Source organism: Pan paniscus, chromosome 17, assembly GCF_029289425.2.
Source record: "Pan paniscus chromosome 17, NHGRI_mPanPan1-v2.0_pri, whole genome shotgun sequence".
Classification (NCBI taxonomy): domain Eukaryota; kingdom Metazoa; phylum Chordata; class Mammalia; order Primates; family Hominidae; genus Pan; species Pan paniscus.
In genome coordinates, this window is record NC_073266.2 from 74,442,123 (window position 1) to 74,462,911 (window position 20,789).

General features: G+C 37.9%; 1 protein-coding gene across 5 annotated transcripts in view; it reads left to right on the forward strand.

Moving 5' to 3' along the window:
- The window catches only part of WDR7 (WD repeat domain 7), a 380,267-nt gene that overhangs the window by 258,152 nt on the left and 101,326 nt on the right, over positions 1-20,789 (forward strand). For all 5 annotated transcript variants that reach the window (XM_003827244.5, XM_034943806.3, XM_003827243.5 and 2 more), the window contains one exon: positions 16,332-16,518. In XM_003827244.5, the coding sequence (XP_003827292.1) occupies positions 16,332-16,518 (187 nt within the window). The remainder of the gene's footprint in view (positions 1-16,331; positions 16,519-20,789) is intronic.

Below are 20,789 nucleotides of genomic sequence, written 5' to 3' on the forward strand. Positions count from 1 at the left end.
TCTACTTGGGCTGCTATAACAAAATACTTTAGGCTCGGTAATTTATTAAAAAACAGAAATGTATTGCTCGGCAGTTCTGAAGGCTAGGAAGTCCAAGGTAAAGGCTCTAGTGGATTCAGTATCTGGTGAGGGCCTGTTCCTCATGGATGGTGCCTTCTTCCTGAGAGTCCTCACTTGGTAGAAAGGGTGAACAAACTCCCTCAGGCTTCTTTTGTAAAGGCACTAATCTCAGTGCCCAGGCCCCCCACCTCGTAATACCATCACCTTGGGGGTTACATTTCAACATATAATTTTGGGAGGCTACAAACAAGCAGAACAGCAGCTGTATATGCGGATGTGGTAGGTGGGACTGAATGGCTTTTTGGCACTATCGATAACCATAACATCTGTTTGTCATTGAGGGTGGGAGTGTATTCTCTTTTCTTCTGCCTCTATAATATAGTTCTATAAACATGCATGTAAGCTCGTATAGTTAGATTCTCTCCATAGGCTGAAACTGGTCTGATTTTAAGCTCATTTACTGTCTTAGAACAGAATTGATCTTGCTTTCACATTTGATTCACCCTCCACAGACTTCGAGAGGAAGAAAAATAGCATTGCTAGTTCAGTTTAACTAGGCCAGAGTTAACAGGGCAAAGGCTGGGAAACCAGTTTTTGGAATATTGGTTTGCCTTTCTCTGACTTATTTTTATGTGCTAATATATGTTGATCATTCAAATTAATTTCTGCCATCCTTGGGAAACTCTGCCAATCAAGCTTTTCACTTTTCATACATGTTAAAATGATTCAGCACTTCTTTGATTACGAACCCAGTTTATAGTTGCTGGGATCATCAGGAGAAAACAATATGGTGTATTTCATTTGCAATATTAAACATAAAACTCCTTTGCAGATAGCATCCTAGGTGTGGAATATGACATACATTATTACTTTTAAACAAGTATTGTATATAATATAATGGTCAGACAGAGGCTGTCAAGTCAGGTCAACCTTATTTTGGCAATTCAAACAGTATAATCTAGAATAAGTTATTTAGGTTTTGGAGAAGTAATTTTTCTCATAGTCAAAATTGAAACTACTATCATCTCCCTCACAAGTCTGTTTTCAGAAATGAGTGAAATACTACATGTAAACACCCAGCACAGGACCTACCAGGTGGACTGCCACCTACCAGTCAGTCAGCAAATACAATTTCCCTGTTTCCCTCTTTCCTTCCCATCATTCAATCATTGCACTGTTTTTTCTTAGTTTGATAACATGCTTTATAGTATTTTTAAAGGATCGGAGTCCAGTAAGTTTTCCTTTTTAAAAAATAGTCAATTTTCAAGTCTAAGTATAATTTCCAGATAAATATCTGTGATTGAAGAAAGTAACTAAGGAACCGTTTATCTGTACATATATACAGGAGTATGGAGGGAGAGGCATATAATATATCAAGAGGCTACCCTGTGTTATTTTTACTCCTATCAGTTCAAGAATAGGTCTTACCTCTGTCTCATTTTATCTCATTGAATGAGGAAACTTATACCCAGTTTGTTACCCAAGATCAAACAGTTACCAAATATTAAGCTTGGGATTAGAATCCAGGTCTTACTTAATAGCTCTCTCCTACCATCCATAGATTTTTAGTCACTGGAGAGAGAAAGAAGGGTAGCATTTGGCTCCTGGGTGGAAAGGGGAAGGGGCAAGATGTGGAGTGAGGGAATATATCTGGATTGTCTGGAGGACTTTTAAAAATTATACTCCCTCCAGTTTTGGAACATTTTGCCATTTTAAAACATGGTTTGGTAATGTCATATTCTTCAGGTATGTTGGGGTAGAGGAAAAGATTGAGCACTATTGTTCTGTGATATACTGCCTAGACATGAATTATTATAGAAATAATTATAGCAAGTTAAACTCATACATGGTTGTAAAGTTTGAAAAATACTTTGACAGCCTTATTTATTTTTCTTTATTGCTCCTAGACAATTTTGAAGTATTTGGACATTTTTATATGTTTTATATATAACATAAGAAGTGAATACCGTATTATGTTATTTTAGGTTATGCTTAGCTATCAGTGGCAATAGAATAACAGAAAAATATATTAATATTTCTTATTTTGGTTTACAGTATTCTTTCACCTTTTATTAAAAATGAAGATGGTGTTATAGTGCTTTTCAGTCTAAATTTGATTATATGGAACAATTAGCTAATGAAAACTAAGCCATTTGCTGCTATTTTGCAAATTTAGTAAAAGAGGAGCTATATTTGAGGGAAAACTTAGGAAATATTAAAACCATACACTAGCCAATAAGGTATGAGGCAACTAATTGCTTCCTGTCCGTTTTGAAATTGCTCAGCCTGAAAAAAGATAGCACATATTGATTTACTGTATAGTAAATGTCCCATTGTTTCTCCCCCTTTAACATCCAGACACACACACACCCTACCATACATATGTACATGGCAGTAGCGGCAAGAGCTGCATATCTGACAATTTCTTCCTTCAAACTTATATAATAACAAAATTAGGATGGAATATTTTCTTCCTTTGTAAAAGAAAATTGCATAGAAGTATTAAAATGTTCAAAAGTGAACAGGAGTGTAGTGTTATAAATTCATGACATGTTTGTTTAAGCTCAAAAGATAAACAAGTTCCCAAGGGAAAATAAATATTTCCTGATAATGTAATCTCAGTCTGTCATATATGTTAGTAGCTTCTATAGATATGAATATATGATATTGGAAGCAATGTAAAAACTTAGCCTGTATTTGATAATTTTGGGGGAAGTTGATATGAAGATTATGCAGACTCAAATGGTACTCTCCAATGTGGTCTTTCACTCTATTTCAGAAATGGCCCACTAATCTAGAGAATGAAAGTTTTAGTCATATGATATGGTATGTTTTCACTCCTATATAGATTTTTGTCCTGCTGTTTGTGATTTTTCTCCAAGCATTTAATTTTTTTTCAACATAGACTTTGAAATGCTAGTTGTAATTGTCCTAAAGCCAAATCAGTAAAATTAGTGAGAAGTTCCAAAAACATCCAGATTTTGTAAAGCAAGCTTCTCTAAAGGGTAATCTCATGTAAACATATAGATTTCAGAAGTACAGTAGCATGTTATGCTTCTTTTTTTTCTTGAATGTAAATTATCTAAGATTTTTAATTGTCTGTGATTTCAGTTTCTATAGCTCAGATAGTCGGGAATTCATATTATAGTATCTTGTGCTTTATCTTGAAAGGATCAGCGCATCCTTATTTGTAGAAGGGAGAGTATTTTGTGATTGACGTGACTTTTCCTTTGTCATATTCTGTTACTTAAAAGTTATTGTGTATCCTTTTGTTAAAAAATATTTCTTTGGAAATATATTTGCCTTCCCTCTTTGTTTGACATTGACATCTCTTCCAGAAAGAGCCCTGCTGCAGATTTTCATAGAGCTTTGTTGAGGCCTGTCTTGTAAATACACCAGCACCCCTTTCATCCCAGAATTCTGAGTGTGGGCTTGCTGCTGTGGTCAGGCTGCTGTTTACTGGCGAGTTCCCATTAACATAGCCACCACTTCTGGGTTAGATAATGGACTCAAAGGTTAAGAGCAGAGGATCTCAACAGCTCCAATCAGCAGGGCTTTTCCAGGGCTAATTACCTCTTTACTGCGCTGACTCTAATGTGACATGTTTATTGCCTTAACTAACAACTCATTAGCTTAGTTGATGTTTTTGTCAATATTAATTCGTTCATTTAAGCCAAGTCAAAGCTTAAACAAAGATGTCCAGACTGAGAAACGGGCAGCAGAGTGACTTTTGTTTGCTCATCTTTTTTCCCCCTTACTCAATTTCAATAAAATAAATGTGTAGAAAGGAAACATTTGAAGTGCTTGTATTGAGAATGTCAGTATTTGTCCATTTACCAACATGTAAAACAATTCTGAATTTATTTCTCCTACACTTACTCTAGTATCCATATCACAGTGTACTGAGTATTTAGTGTCCACCAAGGGCATACTTATCTGGGGTCTTTGACTGTGTATGCGTAAAGGGTTAACACTCAGCAATTCCTTGTTCCAGTTGAGTCCTTTACTGTGGTTATTAGAAAAGAGATCAAATAATTTTTCATATGATTTTAATCTCCACTGGACTACCTATAAAATCACTTTGAGATTTATCTTGTAATGATAGCTTACTTAATTAGCTTATGTGAATTATTTAAAAGAAGAGACAATTATGAAGTTATAATGAAATACTTCTTTTCAGTTTCTTGCCATATTTTTGGTTGACATTAATGGCATTTCTTTGGAGAATGTCATTGTTTGGGTTTTATGTACTTTTTAATAATACTTTAATTCTTAACTCTCTACATTAGCGCGAATGGATAAAAAACTGAGCATGAGCCTTTGACTGAGTGGTAAGTTAATCACTTTGGGGAGGTACATTGACACCATCAGAACCCTGGAATCTATGTGGCAAGCCCCCCTTCACGGATGTTTAATGGTGTATGGGTGACCAGAAAGGGTGAAGATGCATTCCTGTAGAAATCAGAAGTGAGTGAGTGAAGCTGGAGTGTTAGGTGAGTTTTATCCCTGGGAAGGCCGGAGACTCACTCTGATTGGTTGATTCCTGGAGGTGGTCAGGCCCAGAGGAGGCTGATAGAAGCAATGGATAGAACATGGACTGCTACTTTATTTTTAGTGAGAAATCCGTGTCACATAAACCAGAGACACTCATATCCATTTCATCCACCGTTCTCTTCCTATAGAAGGTTACATGAACACCAAGATTAACATCATGATTAATAAGTGATCTCTGAATTGAGCTCACTGCACCAAATTATCAGTAGCCATAAGAAATCATTGTCACAGGAGATCTATATAATTTTGTACATTCTATACTAAATACTCTGACTAAATTTACCTTCTCTGCTTTCTCAGCTACCATTCTTTCCTGAATTTGCTTCAACCAGGCTTTCCTGCCTTTTACCCTACTAAAATCTTTTCGTGAGTTTACCAGTGGCTTATAAATTGCCAAATCCAATGAGTGATTCTCAGCCCTTGTCTCAGGCTCTTGGTAGCATATGATAATTCCAACTATGTTAAACCTTGACACTTTCTTCACTTGTTTTCAGTGACATCATCTCCTGCTTTTCACCCACCTCATTGGCCACTTGTACTCAGTCTTGACATTGCTTTTCAACCTGTAAAAGTTCTTCAGTATCTACATTAATTCTGTAGGTATCACATCCAGTTCCATGGCCTCTGAGCCATCTGTACATGTATTTTTAGTTTTAATTTAAATTTTTTTTTTTTTTTGAGACGGCCTCACTCTGTCACCCAGGCTGGAGTGCAGTGGTGTGATCATAGCTCACTGCAGCCTTTACCTCCTGGGCTCAAGGGATCCTCTTACCTCAGCCTCCCAGCTAGCTGGGACTGCAGGTACACACACCATGCCTAATTTTTTGAAGAATTTTTTGTAGAGACAGGGTCTCACTTTGTTGCCCAGGCTGGTCTTGATTGCCTGAGCTCAAACGATCCTCTCACCTCAGGCTCTCGAAGTGCTGGGATTACAAGCATGAGCCACTGTGTCCAACCTAATTTTAAATCTAGTGCTGTTTTCTATATTGGTCTCCAGATTTGTGTATCCAGTGACTTAGCTGACACCCACCCTTAAATGTTTGATGCGTATCTAAAGTTTGAAATGTCCCAAAACTAAACTTTGGATAACTGCCCCTTGCTTCAAAACAACAAGAGGAAACTCATCTTCTCTCTTATTATCGTTTTACTAAATGTCACCACCATTCACCTAATTGTTTATGCCCAATTTTTGAGAATCATACTTTCTTTCTGTCATGACTACATCTGAACCCTAAATTAATCCTGTCCACTCTATCTTTAAAAAAAATGTTTTTAATCTAGAATTCAGACAAGAAACAGTGGCTCATGCCTGTAATCTGAGCACTTTGGGAGGCTTAGGTGGGAGGATCACTCAAGCCCAGGAGTTTGAGACCAGCCTGGGCAACAGAGTGAGACCCCATCTCTACAAAAAAAAAAAAAAAAAAAATTAGCCCGGTGTGGTTGTGTGCACCTGTAGTCCCAGGTACTCAGGAGGCTAAGGTGGGAGGATCGCGTGAGCCCAGTAGGTATAGCTGCAGTGAACTGTGATCACACCACTGCACTCCAGCCTGGGTGACAGAGTGAGACCCTGTCTCAAAAAATAAAATAAAAAATCCAGAATTCAGACAGTTCTCACTACTCCATGACTCCTGTTATAGTCCAACCCCAGCATTCTGTCTTGCCTGAGCCGTTGGGAGCCTCTCAGTAGGCCTCCCTAATTTTACTCTTGCCCCACTACGGTCTATTCCGTACACAGGACCCAGCTGCTTTCAAGTTGAAAGCAGTCTGCATCACTGTCCTCCACATAACCTTCCACAAGTTTCTCATGACACTTAGAATAAAACCCCACATTTAAAAGGCCCAGCATGATCCATCCCGCAGCTACCTCTGTGACTTCATGTCCTACCACTCTGCCTTGTTCACTGCCATCCGGCCACACTGGACGTTTTGCTGTCCCTCAGAGATCCCAGGCAGGCTCCTGCCTCAGGGCCCTTTGTGCTTCTCCCACAGATACTCACACGATTCTCTTTCATCTCACTCAAGTCTTTGTTCAAATGTCACCTTCTGCAGAGTCCTTCCCTGTCTGTCACTTTCTAGGATCTTACCCTGCTTTATTTTTCTTCACAGCACTTAGTGCCACTTGATATATTTGTTTATTTGGTTTGTATGTCCCAACTAGAAGATAAGCTTCAGAAGAGCATAGACTTTTGTAAATCTGCACTTAAAATAGGGCCTGGTACACAGCAGGCACTCAGTAAATATGAAATGAATAATAGGATCATTCAGCTAATAGGTGCTCGAGCTAGAACTGAAACCTGGCTGTTCTCTTGTCTGTCTCCCTTCCTCCCTCCTTCCATCTCTTTCACTCATGCCATTCAATAGTCCTCCCGCTTTTGGGAAGGGGATATAGAAGTGTTCGGACTATTCAATTAAAGATTCAGTAGATTAATGGATTTTTTTTAACACCTCTTTGACCTCATAAACATCTGTTTCTGTTATTTACTTCTTTATTGCTGATCCCCTGACCATCAAACAATCAGCACTTTTTACCTTCCCTAGGTAGAAGAAGGCTACATGCATTAAGTAACATCCTTTTGCTTATTTATAGGAAGCTAAGACTGTCTCCTATTTTGGTCTGCCATCCAAAATACATTATACCGAAAGCAAAATGAGATTAAATTTCCCTACATGACACAACTTAATTTGAAATTCAGCAGAACAGAAAAAAATGTGCTTTAAATCAAAGAGAATTTGGATTTTATACTCTTCTGATTATAGGACAGGAAATAGCTAACTACTTTGAAGACTGTTTTGATTAAACTGATGTTAATGAATTTTAAAATATATTAAATTAATTTCTTAATTTAACAGTTATTGTGTGCTTTCTATTAAAAGAAATGACTTATTTTTATGCAGTACAGGATATAAAAAGTTTGAAAGCAATTTTTAATAATTGCATTAACACAAAGCTTCTAGTTATAGAAGTGTTTCTTAATTATTCCATATTCATAAATAATGGGTATCTTGGAATTATTTTTAATTAAATCAAGGATGTGTATAAAGCAAAGGAATAGAATTCTAGATGGCACTGTGCCATCCTTGTTCTTTGATGGACGTTAGCAAGTGGGAAAAGGCTTCATTCACTTGGTTACACTTTGAAATAAGTGGCCAATCATTATTAATTCATTTTGCACTCATTGTAATGGCATAAATCATCATAAATTCATTTGGTTTAAAGTGCATATAATATATTCTCCCATAGGAATTTGGTTGTAATTGAGCTATTAATTAAAGTATTTTTAAAATATGGCCTTTTTCCCCTTCTTCACTATTCAGATCCGGCAACCTGCAGTGGCTATGTCTTCATTGATGATTTTCTTTTAAGTATGAGGAATGAAATTGTCTTAACTAGGCCAGTTGACTAGCCTAGTGGGGGACCAAAGCCCGAGAAAGTAGTTATTTGTGTTTCCTACCAGCAGACAGCAGTAATACTCATGAATTATCCCTCAGGGGTGTTTGAAAAATTCTCTAAAACTCTCTGGTTTTGTAATAATTCTATTAAGAAAATGTTATTCTCCCTAGTAAACATGGTTTGACTCGTTTTAATTTCTAATCCTAAAAACTCCTCTCTCTGGCCAATGGTCTTCTGTTAGCATTGGTTGCCATTCAATCCAAGTTCCCTTGCCTCTAGCGAGGGACCCTTTGTCATGGAGGAGTTCTCCCCTCCTCCTTTCTGTGTACCATCCATCCACATTTTCCTCCATCAGCCTCCTCAGTAATCCACTGCCTGTCACTGTCTTCTAATGGGTGTACTGGCGGTTTATGGGGCTTATGATGGCTGGTTCTAGAAACTTCCTGCGGGTAACCGCAGATTCCTATGAGGTCTTTGGGTTTAAGGGAAACATCAAGGGAAAACTTAGACAAAAATTTTTTTTATTATATTTTAAGTTCTAGGGTACATGCGCACAATGTGCAGTTTTGTTACACAGGTATACGTGTGCCATGTTGGTGTGCTGTACCCATTAACTCGTCATTTACATTAGGTATATCTCCTAATGCTATCCCTCCCCTCTCCCCCCACCCCACGACAGGCCCCAGAGTGTGATGTTCCCCTTCCTGTGTCCAAGTGTTCTCATTGTTCAATTCCCACCTATGAGTGAGAACATGCGGTGTTTGGTTTTCTGTCCTTGGGATAGTTTGCTCAGAATGATGGTTTCCAGCTTCATCCATATCCCTACAAAGGACATGAACTCATCCTTTTTTATGGCTGCATAGTATTCCATGGTGTATATGTGCCACATTTTCTTAATCCAGAACTTAGACAAAAATTTAAAAAAGGAAATAAAAATTACAAATGGAAGGCTGGGAACAATGTCACTAGTTTTACAACTTTTAAAATCCTTAATTATTTTGTGCCATTTCTGCACAAATGGAAACTATTTTTTTTAAAAAACTGCATGATTAATATCTCAGTTGCATCTGTGGTTATAAGAAAATAAAGGTGTGAGGCACCTCTGGTATTCTATTAGTATACACCACTGGCATTTTACTGTTTGTGTGTATGTGTGTATGTGTTTTAAATGAATAAAATAATTCTAGTGATTAAAAGAAGTCCGTGTTCTGTTTGGGAGGCCCGAGGCAGGTAGATCACGAGGTCAGGAGTTCCAGACCAGCCTGGCCAACATGGTGAAACCCCCTCTCTACTAAAGATACCAAAAATTAGCCAAGCGTGGTGGCTCACGCCTGTAATCCCAGTACTTTGGGAGGCCAAGGCAGGCGGATCATGAGGTTAGGAGTTCGAGACCTGCCTGGCCAACATGGTGAAACCCTGTCTGTACTAAAGATACAAAAAATTAGCCAGGCATGGTGGTGCACGCCTGTAATCCCAGCTACTTGGGAATCTGAGACAGGAGAATCACTTGAACCCGGGAGGCAGATGTTGCAGTGAGCCGAGATCGCGCCATTGCACTCCAGCCTGGGCGACAGGGTGACATTCCGTCTCAAAAAAAAAAAATTCCGCGTTCTGTGTGTCTGTTGTTGTGTATATGCTGTGAACTGAAGGTCCTACTATCAGGTGTAGTCCCTACCCTTGTTCTAAAGATGTAAGAGAGGAAAAAAGTGAAATAGCAATATAAAAGTGTTATTTATCAAACAAATTATGCTGAAAATGATACGTGATGCTTATAAAAATATGTAACTATATTTCTTTATAGTTAATGATGTGTTTTCCTATAACAGGCATTCAATAAATGTAGCGTGCGTTAATAAAATGAGTCTGTGCTTTGTGATAGGGATAAATAAATGTTCCAAAAAAGAAATTCATTAAGCAATTCTAAGTAATAAGAGAGAACAAATGTGTGTGCATGCATGTGTGTGGGTGTGTGTTATGGCTTTTAAAAGGGCTAACCATTATACGTAGCCAGATACTACAAAAGTTTTAAACATTGGCATTTTTCAGTGGTCGGTTCATGATTGAACAATATTCATCTTGCTGGAGCAACAAGTTACCCATAGTATAATACTGTCATCTATTTAGCCACAGCTTACATAGGCTTTATTTTGCTCTCTTTGCCTCAGTCCTTTTCTCCTTTTTAGCATTTTGCTGTTACAGCAAAGTGTAAATATTTTCTGGCAGCTTTGCTCTTTCATATCACCTCATAGCACCTTTAAAAAAAAAGTACAATTAAAGTTGGGACTCTTAAGAAATGTAAAAATTTGATATGAATTAATAGCATTAAAATATGAGCTATTATTATTCTTGACAGCATAACAGAATTCATTTCTCAACAGCCAGAGGGTCTAAGTTCATTGTGACATATCCAATGCTGGATTTTAAGTGTTTTCTGCTTTTTAAAGGATTTTGTTTCATTTTGATTTGTCTTCTAGTGTTCTGAGTCTGTCTGCATTTCGGTAGTTTATTTGTACATTTGGCCTGACATAACAGAGGTGGTGCTGAGATGTTACACACTAAATTCTCACTATAAAGCTGCTGCAGTATCTCTACTGCTCACCTAGCTTATAGGTAAGAAACACCACTGATTTGATAGCTTAATCTTGAAGATGGCCCCAGATTGACATGAATAATGCTGAATTCCATCTTGTAACAAGTTGAGTTAGGAGTCTCTTGACATTCTCAATAAAGAGTCAGTGACTAGTAAAAGGTCTTACTGCTTGTGTTACTTATATAGAGAAGGTGCTCTTTAGTTCCCCCAGGATAGTAAATTTATTACAAATGGCAATGATTTCTAGTCTTTTGGATATCATAGACTAGTAAAATTTCTAAAAATAAAATGTGAGGGCATGTATTAGTACTATTTCAATTTTTTTATTTTGTTTTTTATAAACATTAGAGAATACCACTCTATTAAAAAAATGTATTCACCAAAAAAGTGATAAGAAAATCATCTCACCGAAATAGTAAGACCATACCTCAGAATAAGCACTCCTTTACATTGAATAAATATAGCTTTATGAAAAAACTTAGTACATTGTTTATATTTTTCATATTTCACCATATAACTGGAAACTTTGCCATTGTCCAAGACAAGTTTGTAGCAGACCCTTAGAAATTTCTGACCTGTGCATAATTTTGACTGTGCTAGGCACATATGGTATAAAGTAATTTTCAACATTTACCAAAGCAACAATTATATATTAAGTTCTTATTGAGTATAAAGCACTGTGCTAAGCCTTAGGCCAAACATAAAAGTGTTTTTCTTGAATGTCATTTGGCCCAGGGAACTTAACCTGTTTAGCAAGTGTGAAAGGTAAATTAATAAATAAATAAAAATAGCTTTAAGCAATAGAATAAACGCCAAAAGATAGTATATTTGTGTTTGTTCACTGTGTGTGCAGTATTTGCTATATTAAAAGGAAAAATTTCATTCTAACATAAGCAGGGAAGATGCAGTAGAAATTGGTAGCTACCTACCCCATACAATTCTCCCCTTCCAGGTCACAAAGCCTCAGTTTTGTTGAAACTGGCAATATGTACAGCTGACAAACTGCATTTCCCATCCTCCCTTGAAAGTAGGGAATTATTATATGGTATAATTCTGGCCAATGAAATATGTAATTAGACCTTAAAAGGAGCTGGATTTAACTGACACATGTCCTTTTGTCCTTCACCCTCCTCCCACTTCCTGCCTGGGAAGTGGATGCTGTGCTGGATGTGGAATTAACCATTTTGTGGCCATGATGCAACTAAGTTAGAGCAAAGACAATTACAGGAACCTTGGTATTGTTATCTGTTGCATCAGTGACAAAAACTCATTGTTTGAGAAAAGATAAAACATTACTTCATCTTCTGTTTTGGGGAGTTGCTCGTAACTCAGCTGAAATTATTTCTGAAGGAGGAGAAAGTGGACTTGGGATTGGTTGTAGATGTAGTTCTGAATCCATAGTTGGTAGTGTCATGAATACAGCATGTTCACAAGGATATAAATTGTGTACTAGTTATTACACATTGTTGGGGCCACAGAGACCTCAATTCCTTACCCAGAGCTACACCTAACCACTTGTCCTCCATGGTTCTGTTATCTCATAGAACATAGAAATATACCAGATTTTTCTAAAGGTCTTTCCATTCAGAAATTCTATGATTCTAATTAATCCCATTTGGCTGGGGATGAGAAGATCAGAATTAAAAGGGCATTTGCCCTTTTCTAATCACATGACACCTCAAATACTGATTTTTTAAAAATGAAATGTGATCAGATCTCTCCTTTGCTTAAAACTTTGTAATGGTTTTTTATTATCACCAGAATAAACAAACTCCTTAGCGTGGCATATAAGGCCCTTTGTCCTGGAGCTGTAATAACCGTCTTGCCTTTTGTTTCACTGTTATACTTCATCCCCCCGCCCTCTTCTCCCCTTCACCTATTTATCCCTTCCCCAACCATACATACACACAGTTTCTAGCCATGTTTTACTACATGTAACCCCTTGATCTTGCCATGTTCCCTCTTATTTCCTGGTCTTTACACATGCTCTTTCCTCTGCCTGGAATGTTTTCTTTCCCTTCTCCTTTAACTGGCTAATTCCTACTTATTTTTAAGGTTGTGGCATAAAGATCACCTTCCCCTGGAAGCCTTCTTATAGCCCCCAAGATGAGGTTAAGTGCCTCTGTTAAGCTCTGTCTTGATAGCTTGTGCTTATAAAAATTATAACGCAATGCACAATATATTCAGATTGCCTGTTTGCTCCTGTTTCCTGAATTATAATAAATTTCCTTAAGGGAAGAAACTGAGTCTTGTTCTCTTTTTTCCCCTAGCACATAGTAGAGTATAGCAATTTGCAATTCATAGGTATTACATGAATCTTTGAGTCGATGGGTTGGCACCAAATGCGAAAATCCTTGACTGAATGCCAGGCCAGTTAGCTGAACTTTTTAATACCGTCACTGGAGAACCTTTAAGAAGGGATTGGTGTTGATGCTCAATGGTAGCATCATTCCCCACCTTGCCCTCTCAGTGAGATACTGTGGAATAGTGGTCCATTTATATCAAATAAGGAAATATTTATTTTCTACAAAATTAGATTCTATCTTATACAGATTAAAGTATACAACTTTTACTCAATACCATCTGTTTAAGAAAAATTATGGGAGGCAAAATTCATAAAATTCTGTCATGAGACTTTATCAAAAGGGAAGACCTATCATTATCTTAATTTCAGCATTTGGTCCTCTTTGATCCATGTTGCAGAGCACCTGTGTCATATGGAATTATAAATTAGAAAACCCCTAAATTAGAGAATACAATATAAGTTAAGAAAGGAATAAATTTAGCTATATCTTTCTATTATATAATATTTTTTAAAGGCTGGTTTCTTAATATCAGCATAAAGAATAGATGATTAAGAAGTTTGAAGTCTTAGGCATCCCAGATTATTCCTTCAGAACATCATTGTCATTAATGCTAGTAGCAGAAAAGTAGTATGCTTCCTATTAATCAACAAGGCTAGAAATCAAAAGGTTTAACTTGAAAATCCTTTTTCACTTCTGTTATTTACATGTTTTATTTGGGAAAAGTTGTTAGAGATAGATAGGGAGTTTTAACATTTGTACATCTTTGTAATTCCAAAACAGCTCCCTGAAAAACAGGAAACAGCATACTCTTACCAGTAGATTTGAAATTTGTGTGTAGAGTAGCCCATTTTCCTCTCTCCTTTTAATGCCCTCACATGGCCTGCCAGAGCTGTAAAAACTGCCCTGCCAAAACTGTAGGGATCTTTACTTTATGTTACTTGGAGACTATAATTTGAACTAAAGAAGGAGAGATGCTGTAGGGGAATTTTACTTATGAGATCATTGAGTGAAATAGAACATGATTTAAGAGAAGGGATGGTGGTGCTCTAGGGGCCCTGTGTTTTCTGCTGAGCCACACATTCTCACAGTGAGGCCATGCTTGACAGAGGAGCAGCAGGCACTCTTGTGGCCCTTGTAGAGCCAGGGTCTTCTGAAAGGAGGGTCTTTTGAAAGGAGGTAGAAAAGGAGAATGCTTTTCTGTCATTTCATCCAAGTGCAAGTGATCAGTTCCCCTGTGCTGTCCTTCCCACTTTGTCAGAACAGTGGTGGAAAATATCAAAACATCGACCACTTATTGTTTATTTTCACTCTCAGGAAAAAATTGTCCAGAGTGGTGAGGAAGCTTCCTCTAGAGCTCCCAACACAGAGGCCCTTAGGAATCAGTAAGGCCTCTACTGTTGCCTGTATGCTCCCATCTGTAATGAATACAAAAATGGTAAAGTGCCACTAAGGAAAATGATGACTGAAATGCTGTAAAAGATTGTACTTAGGAAACTTTACCTCCTTTTGCAATATTTAGCAAGGATTCACCTCCAGGGACCCTTATTGCTTAGATTGGAAGCCATGGCTGCTGGTGTTTCAAGATGTCTGCAGAGAATAGCAGCTGGAGTTTTTCTGTAGCTCTTACGACTTCCAAGAAGTAAAAAATAAACAGGAAAATGGTAGATAACTAGACATTTTGAAATATCATTCTGACAAACTGGGGCAGGGAGCTGTATTAGAAATATTCTGACAGTAAAGGCAGACCTATTTTTCATTTATGTAAATAATGTGTGCACTGTGGTTGGTGGTTTAGAAGATGCAAAGTTATGTGAAACACAGTTTCTACCCTCAAGGAGCTGACAGACTTACTGAGGAAAAGGGAAATGCTCATATTTAAAAATATGAGCATTTCATGTGATAAAAGGACACATATGTGCTGGCAGAAAATAGAAAAATGTGTGTTACCTTTTTTAAAGGAGTTTAATATTTTTCTGATCCAAAAGTAAAACATGAAGCTTTACATATTATAATTATATGGTTAAATACAAAAGTAAAATTTACAAATACACATACGAAATATGAATTTTGGGATGTTGTTTAGTTTACTGCAGGAATTGTTAATCCACAATCCATGGCCGCCTTGACATTCTTCTGCAGAATTTGATGGGTATGACTGTGTGTGTAGTTTCCTGGGGAAAGGACTGATGGCTTTCATCAGATTCTTAAAGGGTTCCATGACTGAGAAGAAATTCAGAATCACTACTTTTCAGTGTATCCACTGACTCTTATCCTGGCTTTACAATACTCTTCCCTTCTCTTCCTTTCCATTTCAATCCATTCTCATTTAACAATTGACTATAATATAAAAATTATTATATACTTTTGTTGGTTGGATATGTTGTATTAAAGTTTATATGCCATTTTCTTCATTTAGAAAAGAGCCATGTTTAATAGGTATTCAGAATAAGCCCAATAGTATGAGAAAAGTCAGGCTCAGTGAGTACCTTCCTAGGCCTGCCCCCGATAAGTTATGGAACCGTGGTTAATTCCCTGTCTTAAACCTGAAGCATGTGTTCCTTTTAATCAGTGTACTGTACTGTTCTGTGACTTAGGAACTATTTTCTTTCTTCCCCTCAAAAAACAAACAAACAAAAACTCTTCTAAATTACAATTGGCTTTTCGTAACCCCTGCTGGTTTTCTTTTTTAAATGTCAAAATGCCTTCTGAAGTAGATAAAGTTTTGTGGCTTAATAGCCATTAGACGTAAGTATACAAATTGTCAGCATCATCCTCAACATAAAGGAATACATGTTCATTAAGATCTAGGTCATCTTACCAGATTTAGAAATAATATTGAACTATTAACACGTTTAACAAAATCATATGAAGAGCTTACCACACACTTGACATCATTGTACTATATCAGTACATACACCAGAATATAGAGGAAAATAGATGCTTTAGGAGGGAAGCTTTTTCAGACTACATGTTCTACATTCTCCATCCTTCATTGCAACGCGCCTGTAATGAGAGGTGTTACTGAGGGGGAGTATTTTACATATGAACTGTGTTAGATGCAGAAGAAAGGTTAAGAAATACCACATTACATTATTTGAAACCATCTCCACTTTGCAGAACCCTGAGTTAGGGAGAAACATTGTTTGGAATTTAAGATCACTGATATGTTTTGAAATTATATATACTCATTTACATATAATATGTAATTAAAACACTTTAGAATATGGTATAAAACAATATAGCCTAACTTTTCTCTTCAAAGAATGTGGCTGAGCAAACCATTTATCCAAGATCTTGTGTAGTCTAGAGGTTCAATACCTTTTTCAGTTAAAAAATCAAAAATGGATTATATTTTGAAAGTATGCTTCAAAAGAAACAATTACAAAAGTAAAATTCCCCTTTTGCTCTGCATTTTATTCTATAATTTCAGGCAAGGCACTGACGTTTCTTCTGCTACAGCCTCCAAGCCCCAAACTTCCTCCACACAGCACTATCCGAAGAACAGCCATTGATCTGATTGGACGTGGGTTCACTGTTTGGGAGCCTTACATGGATGTGTCCGCTGTTCTGATGGGGCTTCTCGAACTTTGTGCCGATGCCGAGAAACAACTTGCCAAGTATGTGTGGATTCCGGTTAATTTAATTTGTCACTGTTTTTTGTTTTAGGGGTTTTTTTGGTGGGTTTATTGATCATTCTGTATAGATTGTGCATGTTTAATAGATAAAAAATACACAAATGTTTCAATATGTGAAGTTTTGAATATGGACAATGAAAAGGAAGCATGTTTCTATAATTTTAACACAATCGGGGTTTAGCCCTGAGCCAGTGAATGATATGTGACATAGTTTTCCAATTGTATTTGTTATACCGTGAAGTATTACTCGCTAATAATAGTATAATATTGTTTATAAGGAAAATGATATATATATTAAATACATGATACTTGATCAGAAATGATTATGGCCAGCATACATGGCCAAATTGGGGAATTGCTCCTCCACACTCATATTAGCTTTTAAATCAACTACGTTGAGGTTTCACTTAAACACAGTAAAGGACCAGCCATGAGGAGGTGGCAGTGATCCAGGGAAGCAATGATGAGAGAGTTCTACAAGAGGAAGATGAACTGAGGGAGCTGCTAAAGTCAAATAGGTGGGAAACACACGTGGTGACCAACTGACTAGGATTGATGGGGCAGGGGGTCCTATTGGTGGTGGAGATTACTGTTGGTTTGAAAACTCAATCTCCTGATTCCTGCAAAGAGTTCTTTTGTTTCCTTTTGGTGTATAATACACATATCATGAAATCTACCACTGTAGCCATCTTAAAGTCTATAATTCAGTGGCATTAAGTATAATCACAGTGTTGTGCAACTGTTACCACTATTTAGTCCCCACAGAAGTCACCCTGAATGGAAGCCCCATGCCCATTAAGCAGTCCTCCCCTGTTACCACTTCAACAGGCCCTGGCAACCATTAATCTTCTGTCTCTGTGAATTTGCCTATTCTGCATATCTCATATAAACAGAACCATACAAACTGTGGTCCTTTGTGACTGGCTTCTTCACTGACATGATGTCTTTCAAGGTCCATTCATGTTGTGGCATATCATAGTGCTTTGTTGCTTTTTATGGCTGAATAACATTCCATTCATGGTTATATCACATATAGTTAATCCATTTACCTGTTGATGGACATTTGGGTTGTTTCTGCCTTTTGGCTATTGTGAATGTAGCTGCTATAAACATTTGTGCATAAGTATTTGAACACCTGTTTTCATTTGAGTAGACATGTAGGAGTAGAATTTCTGGGTCATCTGATAATTCCATGTTTAACTTATTGAGGAACCACCAGACTGTTTTCCCACCAGCAGTGCACAACAGTTCCATTTTCTCTACAGCCTCGCCAACACTTGTTTTTTCTTTCTTTCTCTCTTTTTAATTTTTTTAGTATAATCATCCCAGTGGGTATGAAGTGGTTGGAATTCTTGAACTGTCCCATAATGCCTCCCTTAACGAAAATGTTACCACCACTTGGATTTTCTCAATGAATGGTATTTCATTCTTGTCCTTGTTAACTTTTTTTAAGAGTAGAGTTCTTAGCCCTTTGCTTTGCCATTCCCTTAAGTTCTGGCATGCTTTGGGTCCATAGTTGTCTACTGACTGCTCTATGCTCAGGAAGTAGAGACCAGAGAAGCAATTGAAGGCTAGAATGGAACTCTGTGGCTTTGTCTACAGATTGGGCATTGCCAGCATAAAGTCCCAAGAAGATTGGTAGAGGACATTCATTTCAAACCTAAACAGCTGCTGCCTGCCCCCCAGTTACCTCCTATCATACTACCATGCATCCTAAACTTTACCTCGGTGTCTCCCTAGCCGTATGCCCTCCAGCAAATTACTTTACCTCTCTGTATCTACAAGTTGGGGCTAATTAAAGTACCTGTCTCCTAAGATATATTAAATGAGCTTATATTTGCAAATTGCTTAGAATAGTGAGCGTATATTAAGAGATGAAATGTCTTCCTATGTGGCAGAAGTACTGGTGGTACTGGTGGTGATGCCATTGTTAGGTCCTTGTATTCAGCAGATCAAGAGCTGCCAGACTCTAGAATGAGCAGTTTAGCATAATGGTAGGCAGGATAGTTTTCTGGATACAGGAGGCCTGAAGATTCTCAATGGGACTTGAAGGATTAGGAGGCAATTTGAGCCCAGGAGTCTGTGCCTATAGTACGAGGCAGCTGGCCTTTGCATGAAGCTCTAGAACATCTTTTCAACCTCTGCCCTCCCCTTGGCTGCAGCTGCCATGTGCACCCGCCACACATCAACAGTGTTGGCTTCTGCTATTGCAGCTCTCCTGGTTTGTCTTGAGAAACATTCACATTTTTCGATTGTCTGAAATTTTGCTTTGACTTAATTTTGGAGCTTATTTTTAAATCTGATCAAAACACAATTTCAGTAGTATACACTGTTTTGTTGCCTGGGAGGAGAAGTGAAGGGCTTTTATTCAGGGTTAGTATTTAATATTTTGTTTGATTTTGTTTTTAAAGAAATTTACATTAGGCTTGTACCAGCAAGCATAAAGATGTGCTTAGGTCTTATCTACATGTAGTTTGTCCACAGACACAAACACTGAAGTTTTCAGTAGGCAATTTAAATCTTGCTATTACATCCTTTTCTGGCATGAAGATTAGTATGACTTTCTGTACACAGCTCTGAATAAATGAATGTATCAGCATGTAGCCTTGAGGAGTCCAATGTAATTTTCATCATGATAAATTGCATAATAAGCAAGAAAACGTTTGCTTATTAATCTATAACAAGATTTAGATGGAAAATGGCCTGTTACATCCGTGACACACTCGGCAGAGGGTGCAGAGCCTGAGATGGTGGGAAGTGGAGCAGCGATGTGTGCAGAGGGTTAAGTGTGGATCTTACCCTTGTGCTGCCCTGTTGGGCTGCCCCTTTTTGTGCCTGATTTACTGTGTACACAGTAATGGTGCTCAGCTGCCTTGCTTCTGTCTGTGATGTTAAGCTTGCTTTATGAAGAAGCTTTTATGTTAGGCCTGTGCTTTTTAAAATTTCAGTTCACGTTTATTGAAAAAGAAAAAAAAACATAAGCAGTGTTTCCTACTTGCTTCTTATTCTTGTGAGTTTATGAGGGCAGGGGTTTTGTGGAGGGGCAACCAATCAGGTCCCCTGCCTTGTCTAGAGAACACATATCATGGCAGAGTTCCCTTTTGCCTCTCCCCCATGTCCCGACATCTCCTGCTGAGCTGACTCCTAAGAGGTCTCCTAAAACACTGTATATGCCTCGAGATGAAGAGGGTATTTTCTGGCTGGGCTTGGTGGCTCATGCTTGTAATCCCAGCACTTTGGGAGGTTGAGGTGAGAGGATCGCTTGAGCCCAGGAATTTGAGACCAGCCTGAGCAAAACAGGAACACCCCCCCATCTCTAAAAAATAAATAAATGAAAAATTAACAGGGCATGTGGCATACACCTGTGGTCCCAGCTACTCAGGAGGCTGAAGGGGAAGGATTGCTTGAGCCAAGAAGTTCAAGGTTGCAGTGAGCCATGATCGAACCACTGCGCTCCAGCATGGGCAACAGTGAGACCCGACTCTTAAAAAAAAATTGAGTATTTTTCCAGAATTGGTTACCCCTTTATTTTAGAAACATGATATGCAACTTTACATCTTTGAAATCAAAATATCTACAGTTGTTTTCTAATGTTTTCAGATATTTTGCCAAATTTTAACTATTAATTAATCAAGCATATTGTATAACTAATATGCGAAAGGAACAACATTAGGTTTTCTCTGTAGTTGCAAATTTGAATCAAAGATCATGTCTTCAAGACAGTTGCAGTCTTACAGGAAAGACAAGATCTGCCCCAAAATAACCATGATGCAAAGTGAGAAGGAAGGTAAAAAGTATAGACATTCAGGGCATAGTGAAATGAATCACCCTGGGTAGCCAGAGGGGATGCAAGGAGGGGTTTCATTTGGATCTGTCATTTGAGTAGTTATGAGGAGAGCGGGGGAAGGACGGGGCATGCGAAAGAAAGGGGTAGGAAAGCGCAGGCATGCCAAACATCTGTGAAAGGAGGAAAATGCTATTTTTAGCTAATTTTATTTGTTAATTTCTTGTAGAACTTAAACTGGGATTCTCCCATGTAAAACTGAAACACAGTGGCTGGACGTGGTGGCTCATACCTGTAATCCTAGCACTTTGGGAGGCCGAGGTGGGAGGATTGCTTGAGCTCAGGAGTTTGAAAACAGCCTGGGTAACATAGCGAGACCCCGTCTCTACAAACAAAAATAATAATTACCTGGGCATGGTGGCGTGTACCTGTAGTCCCAGCTACCAGGGAGGCTGAGGAGGAAGGATCG